This window comes from Anastrepha ludens, chromosome 6 (genome assembly GCF_028408465.1).
Source record: "Anastrepha ludens isolate Willacy chromosome 6, idAnaLude1.1, whole genome shotgun sequence".
NCBI lineage: Eukaryota > Metazoa > Arthropoda > Insecta > Diptera > Tephritidae > Anastrepha > Anastrepha ludens.
In genome coordinates this window covers 7431355-7442965 of record NC_071502.1, presented here as the reverse complement: position 1 = coordinate 7442965, position 11611 = coordinate 7431355, and the positions used below count along the sequence as shown (strand labels likewise).

The 11611-nt window shown below is 39.9% G+C and overlaps 1 protein-coding gene across 2 annotated transcripts in view; it reads right to left on the bottom strand.

The window, feature by feature from the left end:
• Window positions 1–7599: 7599 nt before the first annotated feature.
• LOC128866626 (extracellular superoxide dismutase [Cu-Zn]) overlaps window positions 7600–11611 on the bottom strand; it is a 45656-nt gene continuing 41644 nt past the window's right edge. For both annotated transcript variants that reach the window (XM_054107502.1, XM_054107503.1), the window contains exon 5: window positions 7600–7922. In XM_054107502.1, coding sequence (XP_053963477.1) covers window positions 7814–7922 — 109 coding nt within the window. In that variant the 3' untranslated portion in view covers window positions 7600–7813. The remainder of the gene's footprint in view (window positions 7923–11611) is intronic.

Sequence of the window (11611 nt, the reverse complement as noted above, 5' to 3'; positions counted from 1 at the left end):
TTCTCGTTGCTCCTGGCAATAACTTTGGCGACGTGAAATGCCAAAACATATAACCTTAATTACTGGCATAAATTGTCCAGAGTTGAAGAAAATTTGCATTTGAATCTTGATTGGCGGCGCAAGTAAGGACGAACCGGCGGGAAAGCGGCAACGGCTGCGTGAATTGCGCCACATTGACCACAATTTTCTTGACGCTTTAAATGACCACTGAAATCACGCAATAAATAGAGGTATAATCATGAAGTAAGGCAGTACAGAAAATCAATATTTATGGAAAGTACTGGGAAAACTTTTCTTGAGGGTTGGGAGGAAATTATGGAGAATATTTCAAAATACAAAATTATTTAGTTGGAATCAAATGAATTCACTGAAGCTACTGACCTATTTATTAAGGTTTATGTATGGCACACAAATGTTCGTATATATGTAAGTGTATTGAATGTTTTTACTTTTAAAATTGAGGTGCATGCGTTCATTCAGTGTAAATGCTTTTGCCTGAGAATTTTTAAAAAGCTTTTATTTTCCCAGAATAAATGCAGGTCAAGGGAAATTCGGATTACAGGTATTGGATTTTAATGCCTACAGTTATTTTTAATTCTGTTCCTGGCTTTTTTATCTACCTTTACACCCTTTTTGGGTGTCTGGCCGAGCTCCTCCTCCTATTTGTGGCGTGCGTCTTGATGTTATTTCACAAATGGAGGGATCTACAGTGTCAAGCCGACTTCGAGCGGCAGATATTGTTTTTTTTTTATGAGGAGCTTTTTCATGGCAGAAATACTCTTGGAGGTTTGCCATTGCCTGTCAAGGGGCGACCGCTATTAGAAAAAAATTTTTCTTCATTTTGGTCTTTCACCAAGATTCGAATCTACGTTCCTTCTGAATTTCGAATGGTAGCCACGCACCAACCCATTTGGCTATGGCGGCCGCCTAATACTGCTAGTGTTTTTCAGGCAGCAGTCTTTGCGATCCTGCAGCCATGCAAAATGCTTAGGGAACGCGGGAGCGAGGGAGGTATTAGCATTCTTTTCGATAGCCAAGCTGTGATCAAGGCACTGCCGACGCCATGGAGCAGATCCAAACTAGTCAACTCATGTAAGGAAGAGATCGGATATTTTGGATGTATAGGTAACATCTCCAAGACATAGGAACATAGAAAGAAACGAAATTGCTGATGACCTTGCCATGAAGGAGACTGAATTGGTCTCAGAGCCCTACCTGGCCATCGGCATCTCCTTGACTGTTGTTAAAGGGGAATTTTTTTTTTGGTGGGTGAGGAAGGCTTCAAAATGCCTTCGCACTTACAGCTACCGTCGTCTAGTGCATTGTCTGGTGTGACCACTAAAACGATCCCTCCTCTCCGTCTGGGGAGATACCCTTCGCGGAACTGCTTTCTAATTACTTCGGGAGGGCACAGAACGACATCCATAAAGGAGGAATTATATTCACCCACATCTGGGTCCACCATATTTGTAGCCAGATTTCACGCTATAGGCTCGTCTTCTTGTGCCTCTGTGCGGCTTCACTTTCTTGCCCTGTGTCGAGGTCAATCTTTTTTTTCGTAGTACGTTTTCAATATATTTTTTTACCGCGTTCAAGCACTTTGCTGATTATGTTGCTCGGTGCGATGTCAATCTGCTCCCTCAGAGAATTTTTTTCCAGGAGCCATCTGTCACAACTCAAAAACGTATGTTCAGCATCATCGCTCAGCGCTTTGCAGCATATGCACTTGGAATCGGTTATCTTACCCATGCGGCAAAGGTATCTCCGGAAGTATCCGTGGCCCGAGAGGAACTGAGTTAAGAAGTAATTCCCTTCCCAGAAGCGCCTTTCGACCCATTAGTCAACTAATGGAATAAGTTTCGCCGTCCATCTGCCACTCGGTTCAGTGTTCCATCGGCTTTGCCACAGCAGCATGGTTTGGCATCTCCGTTCTAAGAATGGAAGATGGAGATGACGTGTTGCTTCTTGGAGTCCTACGCATCCATCCGTTCCCGGACTATGAGGTCGACGGGTATCTATCTGCCCGCTGATCACGAAAATTGCTGTGCCTGAGACAGTGCGGTAGGCTAAGGCAACTCTAAGTGCCGCTGTACGTTGCACAGTCTCCAGTGATTTGCGCTTTGCTTTGTAGTTTAGCGCATCTCCCCATACATCGCTGACGTACAGAAGACATCAGTTTATGGCCACCATAATTAGCCTTTTTTTACTCTCTGCTAAAGGGGAGGCGTTTCGACTGTATCGAGGCGATCCAAAAAACTGTGACAGCCGAATTGAACGCGATTCCGGCGGATGAGTTTAAAAAATGTTTCCTGCAGTGGAAGGACCGCTACCAGCGGTGTATTGGCGCTCAAGGGTCGTATTTTGAAGAATATTAGTTGTATAAGTCAAAAGGTTTAATAGAACTGCTTAAAAAAAAATAAGGCTCATTACTTTTCAATCAAATCCTCTATCAGGTGAGTTTGTTGATGGCTCGCTGATATTTTTTGAGTTCTTGCAGAGAAATTCATTCACAATGATAGCCTTTTCAGATTGGGTGTTATTCTGGTGCAATATACAAGGTGGAGGAAAATTAATCACCCCAACAGGAGATATAATGGAGTATATAATGTTTATAATGCATATAATTTTCTTAAATGGCGTCGTACGTCAGTCAGACAAGCACTCAAAATCAATTTTTTATTTAGTAAAAAAGTTATTCAAAGACGAAATTGGAAGATTAATTTAGCGTCACCCTGTACACATGTTTTTTTCTCACAAACCGGACTTTTTTTGACATAACTTTGTTGTAATTTTAGTTATGCCTAACCCTGTTTTTTGAATTTTAACAATCCCTTCAAGCAGCCGTTTTAAGCGATCAGTGCCCAGTACTTTTTTGACAGAATTTACTATGGTAGGCAAAAGAAGCTAAACAATAATACAATTAATATTTTCTCTACTGTGCTTTATGAGCGAGCCATCAATCAATTTGTCGATGAATCGATTGATGAGCCCTTCAATTGTTTTTGTTCTTTAAACGAAAACTATTTTCTAATACTATTTTATACTTATTTTTAAGAAACCTTACAAATGCGCTAAATATTCCAAGTCCTGTAGCAAACTTCAATTCAAACAAAGTGTATGCTTCTGGACATTTGGGCAATAATTTCCCAGCTAAGTTTTCTAAATACCCATGTCGGCGCTTGTCATCAGCCCCTTTCCGTTTATTTATTTGCTTGGTCGTAAAAGTATTGCAGGACTGTTGTTTGTGTGTTGACTTCATTTTTATTTTCTTTGTTTTTTTGACACATTTTGAGTGCCAGTAAAATCACACAATTAATCTTGCATGCATTAGCGCACATCGGGAGATGGCCAATTAGAGTACACTTGCTGGCCTATATAATAGGACTATGAATAAGTTCGTGCGGTTTTTTTTCGAAATTTGAAACTTTATTGACGTAAAATGGTTACAAATTTAATATTCAAAATATTGTCTATCGCTTACTACTACTTTTTCCCATCTTTCTGGCAATTCACGGATTCCCTTTGTGAAAAATTCGGTCGGTTTTGCCGCAATCCACGAATCGATCCATTTTTTGACTTCATCGTAATTACGGAAGTGCTGGTCAGCCAGGCCATGTTGCATCGATCGGAAGAGATAGTAATCGGATGGCGCAAGGTCTGGACTATACGGCGGGTGGGGTAGGACATCCCATTTGAGCGTTTCTAAGTATGTTTTGACCACTTGTGCAACATGTGGCCGAGCATTGTCATGTTGCAAAATAACTTTGTCGTGTCTATCGGCGTATTGCGGCCGTTTTTCTCGCAGTGCTCGGCTCAAACGCATCAATTGTCGTCGGTAGACATCCCCCGTAATCGTTTCATTCGGTTTCAGTAGCTCATAATACACAACACCCAGCTGGTCCCACCAGATACACAGCATAACCTTCAGGCCATGAATATTCTGCGCCGACGTCGATGTTGAAGCATGGCCAGGGTATCCATACGTTGCCCGACGTTTTGGATTGTCGTAATGGACCCACTTTTCATCGCCAGTCACAATTCGATGCAAAAAACCCTTTCTTTTGTGCCGTTGAAGCAGTTGTTCGCATGCCATAAAACGGCGTTCAACGTCTCTTGGCTTCAATTCATACGGCACCCAATGGCCTACCTTTCGGATCATTCCCATGGCTTTTAAACGTTTGGAAATGGTTGATTGATCAACTCCCAAAGTTTTTGCAACCTCTTCTTGCGTTTGAGCCGGATCTTGATCGAGCAATTCCTCCAATTCGGTATCCATGAACTTTGGCGGCGCACCCTCGCGTTCTTCGTCTTCCAAGCCAAAATCACCACTTTTAAAGCGTGCAAACCACTTCTGGCACGTTCGCTCAGATAGAGCATGCTCACCATAAACTTCCACCAAGATACGATGACTTTCGGCTGCTTTTTTCTTCATATTAAAATAATGAAGAAGAATTCCCCGCAAAAACACATTATTTGGCACGAAATTCGACATTTTCAAGTGTGGTAAAAATATTGTTGTTTACGCTTCAAATAAAAAACTTATACTGACGTTTGTGCCTTACGACAGTAGCTCTCCAATGAATGTTTGGAAATGTGGATCGATATTCATAGTCCTATTATATGTATGAGTGCATATGTATATGTAATTTGGGTATTGCATATATGCATTTGCGTATTCTATCAACCACTAAAACTTGGTTAACAGCCCTTAATGGTGGCATAGGAGAACAAGGAAGAAAAGGATACTAAATCTAAAAAGGCCAAACATACGAAATTATTTACTTTGGGCTGACATAGGTGACAATCGTCTCGAATGGAAGAGTGCTTTTACAAAATAATTACTTTAAGAGATATGCATCGGAGTTTATGCACCCTGCAGGAAAATTCATTTCTTACTGTCTGTAATTGCCTGTAGAAAATATATTTTCGAACCTCAAGAAACAAGAAATGGATGATAGAAACTAGTACATACATAATTTTCTTGCTAATACATATACAAATGCTTTCAATATTTTTGCTCTGCATGGAGACTACCACAAAATAAATTATATGGTTTTTTTTTTTTACATTTAAAAAATCTATACCCTATGATCAGAAAGTATCGAGAATGGTTAATTTAAACGAACCGCGCGCATGGGAACCGGTCCAAATTTTTTTCTTATGTTGGTAGGACTGTAAGACACACATCTGCCACTTTTAAGCACAATCGGATCGTTAGTATCTGCCTGGCCGGACGGAAATGTGGGCAAACAATTCATGGACTTTGCATGATGATAACGCGCCACCGCACCGAGCCCAAATTGTGCTGGATTAATTGACCAAACACCAAGTAAATACCATCGTGCAAACACCGTATTCACTTGATATGGCCCCGTGCGACTTCTTTTTGTTTCCCAAGTTGAAGTTACCATTTCGTCGAAGGAGATTTCAGTCGATAGAGGAGATCAAAGAGAATGCGACGAAGGCGCTGAAGGCCATACCTTTGTCGGCCTGCCAGGGGTGCATGGAGGACTGAGTTTAACGTTGGCACATGTATGTTGTTTCAGACGGATCATATTTGAAGGAGATAAAATAAATTTGCCTGAAATTTTACTCCGTTTTGTTTTATTTAAACATTCCCGGTACTTTCAGATCATAGGTATGACGCATCACATATGCCAATATGACAAATTTTAGTCACTATTGATTTATCAAACTGGATGTAGTTACCTATCAGAAATAAATGGAAATTGATCACTTATATATTACAGTTTATTTCCTTCAAGTTTCTTTAATTCTTACCAAATATATAAGTTACTATTATTTGGGCCATTTACGACCCATTTTGTTTTCCCACTTTTACTGCGCAGTATGAGACTGCTAAGAGAGCAGTTTGGTTATTTCGTTTACGTTCGCATTAATTTTGATACCACAACTAAAGCAATCAACCGATATTCAATCCCAAAATTCAGTATGTCACCTTCTATAGTTTTCTCCTCTTCTCAGCCCATACAACCGCAATTGCCACTAAGGTCCAAAACATAACAAGGGTCTCAAATTCTTAGCCGGCAGCACATCGGGCAAGACGAAGAAATGTTGCTGGGGACAGTTAAAGCAATTGACCGGTCGGTACTAAATTAAAATCAAAATACTGCTATCAGGACGGCCATGGGATACCTCTTGATGCCTACTCTGCAACATCTTCACAACGAGGCCTCCACGCTTCCGGTTAGGAGGAGTACAGCAAAAGTAGAGCAATCAGGAATCACCACAACAGACATTTGTTATAGCCTTAGCTATCTCCCAGGCGAGTCAGGAGGCATCTCTTCGACTACATTGACGAGATCTAGGACCAATCACGACTGCAACTACTGTATCGGGTTATACAAGGTGAAGTCCAAAATATACAAGACCGAGCTGAAATAGAAACGACAGGAGCTTTGTTTTGATGAATTCGATTTTATTTATTCAAAATAGTCCATTCTGGCCTCGATACACTATTTTGCGTGATCTAAAAGCTTTTCGAAAGAGTATTTCAGGTCATTGACCGGAATGTCCTTCAGGATGTCGGCACCAGCATTTTGGATCGCCTCTACAAACGCTAAACGCTTTCTTTTGATCAAAACAGTCATGGCCAAATGCAATTTTCCGAATAGGCATGTATATAGACAGAAATTACACGACATTAATTCGGTACATCTTAATTTCTTACTAAACTCCCCGAATCGAAACTCAACCACCACACATTGCAGACGAAGAGCTTCAGCTGCTTCATATGACCTGCGTAACTTTGGCTCAACTACGGCCTGGATATTTTAGCAGGTTGAACTCCTACTTATCCAGAATCGACTCCGGCATACTCAATATATGCTATGCCCGGCATGTGAAGATACATCGCACGATACTAACCACCTATTCACACGACCTCTTAAACCCACTCACCTAACACTCCTACTTTTTATTTAAATACAGCAACTTGGGACATTTAAACCAGAAAATAATTGGCCCTTACCAGGGTTGCCAAATCCCGAAATATACAATAAAAGGCACCCCTCGTATAAAATAAATAGTTTCAATTTCCTCCTATGAAAAACGTTAATGAAAGATAACAAAAACGTTTCTTTTAGTCTCATGGGGAAACTAGTATTTGACTTGTTGAAGTTTTTCCTGCAGGGAAGCGAAAAGCAAACTTAAAGCGAAAGGCTAATGGCTTTTGAACAAGAGTATTTATTTTAAGAATGTGACGTTTGCTGGGAATTAGGTACCTATTCATATGCATTTTTTCCAGCCTACTAATCGATTGCTTGCTAATAAAAAATACCCAAATTGCTTTCGAAGGGTTGATTTTTTATGCTGTTTGTTTTTTTTTTTTAGGGGTTTCAGGAAGGACATACGTACCCTTTTGGACATACGTTATCGCATACGCGCACATTCTTACCCTAATAAATTGTTTTAGAAAAAGTTTAGTGCTCGTATTAATTGAATATGTGGATACGCACAGGTAAAGGTCTAATTTGCCTTTAATCAAATACAAATTTATCTGGATATTGATTTACTTGAAGTTGCATTTTCTTCATACATATCCTCAATTTTTTTAGCTGTAATGCAGTAAAACGCATATTATTTATGCCAGTTGGCTTTATTTATTTTTCTATGCAACTGGTTAGTAAACTAATGCATATTTGACTTAAAATAAATTTTCGAAAAACTTTAAATACATTTGGTAAGAAAAGTTAATATATAAATAATAGCACAATTCAGCTGGAAAAACGTTGAACCTTTCTGCCGCTGATTTTTCCATTTTGCTAACCCCTTTCCTTCCATTCTGGGGCTTCTAAGAGACAATGCGACTAGCCAATATTGTCAAGACCATGGCCAAAATGGAAGCTACTGATATTGTAGGGCTCGAATTCCCGGTACAGGGCAATTCATCAACATCCATGCTAAAAATGTGTATGGTTAGAATTGTGTAAGGCGATATGTTTTGAAAATAATTATAAATTTAAAATATATAGTAGGAATGAAAAATACATAGATACACTTATGAAAACTTAAGCAAAACATTGAGACACAGGTTACTACATAACTAGTTAAAGTTACTACATTAAAAAGACAGTTTGAATTTAAATACATTTTTGCTATAGATTTTATTTTGGGTAGAAAGAAATCCATTATTTTCTCGGTAGGTGGCTGTAGTGATCGATAACTCGTAAACTCGTAAAGTTTCGGCCAAACAATGGGCCTCTTCTTTTCGTCAAGACTTAGCAAGTGGCGAATAGATGAAGCAACTGGTATAAATGAACAAATGTCGGTAAAGCGAGAAGAGAGCTGCCTTAAACTACATGTGCTCGTAAGGCGGTGCGGCCTAATGAACTATAGCCATACTCATTAGTGGGGAATCCTACTCGACAACTTTTTTGTTGCTTTCGCATGCCAATTTTTCGTCAAGTTAATCGAGCATAGAGATAGCAAGCGGGGAAATGGCGAATAGAAGAGGCCTAATATGAAATTTATGCTTGTGTTCAAGGGGAAGTTCCACAACAAAAAAAACTTTTGCTGCTTTTGATTTATTCCATTCAGTTGTCAGTTACAGGGTGTTAACAATGGAAGTCTACATATAGAAAATTCGGCACATTTACAGTTTTTCTTCGATAAAGGCGAAAATGCAAGCCAGGTTGCTTAAATTGTGCGTGGTGTTTAGGGTGCCGAGACTTTAACAGCTAATTGCGTACAATTTTGATATCGTTGATTCCGTTCAGGCATTTTTGATGTTAAAGAAAATGTCGAAAAAGTCGATCACAAAATAAACGAAGTTGACCCAAGAGCGAAAGATCGACCATGAAACAGTTCTAAACCATTTGCGCAAAGCTGAATTCAAAAAGAAGCTCGATGTTTGGGTACCACACCAATTAACACCAAAAGAACTGATGTGTCAAATTTCCATCTGCGAAGCCTTTCCAAACCGGAATAAAATCGATCCATGTATTAAACGGATGGTGATTGGTGAGAAGAAATGGATCACACAACGACAATATTGCGCGGAAACGATCGTGGTAAAAGCGTGATGAAGCAGCTCAAACGGTGACCACACCATGACTAACGGCCAGGAAGATTGATGGTTTGTGCGCTAAGGTAAACGATTACTACGCCTGCTTTTCACGCTTCTTCACTGCGAGGAACCTACAACTTTCCTCCACGAAGTCCATGGCGACTCTCTTCACCACCTGGACAAATGAGGTGAAACTGCAACTCAAGGTAAAAGTCGACGACACACCAATTCCGACTGTAAACAACCCCAGAATATTGGAAGTTACCTTCGACAGTTTGCTCTCCTTCTCAGCGCACACAACCGCTATTGCCACTAAAGTACAGAATCGCAACAAGGTCCTCAAATCGCTTGCCGACAGCACTTGGGGCAAAGACAAAGAAATGTTGCTAACGGCTTTCAAGGCAATAGGCCGGTCGGTTTTAAACTTAGCTGCGCCTGTCTGGTCGCTTGGAACCAGTGATTCGCAGTGGTCGAAGCTACAGACTTGTCAAAACACTGCCACTAGAACTGCGACAGGATGTCTCCCACTTCAACATCTACACGCCGAGGCCTATATGCTCCCTGTAAAGGAGGAAGCATAAACTGCTCAGAAAGCAGTGTTATGGAGTGTTGGGGTGTTACCGCATGTTCCACCCATGCAGATACCTGCTTGAGCCTGAGTCGTCTCCCAGGCACGTCAGGAGGCATCTCCTCAATTACGCGGACGAGATCAAGGACAAAACAGACCGACAATTACTGGATCGGACAGTGTACTGGCAGACAATTAACGACATTCATCGGGAGACTCTTACCACCTTCTTAAGCTCTCGACACCCGAATGCCGTCATCGGAGTCCAACCACCACCCATTGCAGACAAGAGCTCCTACTTCCCCGAGAGTCCTGCGTAACATTGGCACAATTACGTTCTGTATACTGTAGCTTAAACTCCTACCTATCCAGAATTGACCTCGACCTACTTAACAACTGTCCGGCATGTGAAGGCACCCCGGCATGTGACACTAACCACCATTTCACATGCCTTATCAAAACCACTCATCTAACACCTCTCTCCCTCTGGACCCAACCTGTCGAAACAGCAAGTTTCCTGGGCCTACCGCTAGATGAGCTAGACGAAGACGGCCGGTGATTTACACTGCACTGATAGTGTAAAGTTACTGCTACAATAATAACAACAACTGTCAGGACGATTCTACTAGGTATTTGGTGGCACTTGAAAGGAATAATTTTTTATATGAGTTACTTCCGTATTGTCAAGCACTAAATTCAGATCTCTGCTGTCCACAAGAGGACCGTTGGAAGCTATCGATTGACAAGAAACGGACAGAAGTGGCCAACAGAAGAGGCGTTGCGTCTGTAGTGGCCCACCAAAAGCTACGTTGGGAAATTTTAATGTACCTACTATACAGTCTGGTCCTGGTAGCAAGCAATTACTACCTTTTACTCTCATTGCGAAACTGCTTGAGTGATAAGAAATTGGTATCAAAAGAAGTTGAAGCGAAAATCGATCACTAAAGCTTTTCGCCAATGAGGACCAGAACTTCTACGAGAGAGGCATTATGAAGTTACCTTTAAAATGGCAGGAAATTATACAACACAATGGTTCATATTTGACCCGAATCGGACAATCCGAAACATCTTAAGGGGGAAGTCTACTGTGACAAGGGAAAAAACAGGCTTATTTTCCGGATTTTATTTCTAACAAAATATTGCTCGTACATAAAATCTATTTAAACTCTTATCTTTATTATATATTTAAGTTTTTGAAAAAAAAAATTTAAGTCAAAATATTGAAAATGGCCGCTGTGGCACTTCTGCAAGCGCAGGTCCGCTTTTCTTAGGTGCCTAAACGGTGTACATGAAATCTTACGTTTCGGTGATCTAAAACAAAATATTGTTATCATATACATAGTATTGACTCTCGTCTGACGTAGGATTATGTCGATAAAAAATTTTGGCGTTGAAAAAAAAATTCTTGAAATTTTTTTCTTTTTTTTTGCCTAAAATTGATGTTACTATTGTTTATAACAATTTAACAAATAACGATATCAAAAAAATCCTATGTCAGACGAGAGACACTATTACAGAGAATATATAATTAAATTTTTAAGCTGATTCATTTATCAGAACTCGAGATATCGTGTACACCGTATACAAAAACTTAGTTTCGAGAAAAATGCGTTTAAAGTTTCAGTATAGCAGGTACGCGCTTTGGAGCGCTTCGGGAAAAGGTCGAAATTTCAACGAAGAAAAATTTAGCCAGCTGTAACACATATTGTACCTTATTTAAGAGGGTTCAAAGCATTTTTTAAGCTAATAAAAAAAAAATCGATTTTTTGAAAAATTCACAGTAGACTTCCCCCTTAAATAAAGTTAAAGGGAATTTTACGCAAAAATAATGGATTTATTTTTCTTCAAACTAATATTTGTATAAAAAAATATATTATATGCGTGTATGTATGTAATAAGATGTTAGTTATGACTCCTCTAAACAATGCTCTGCAATTGCAAATGCTCGATTTCTAATAAAAATATGGTGAAGCATATGGATATGGTAGGCTCGAAGATAGAATGGGATAGACAAC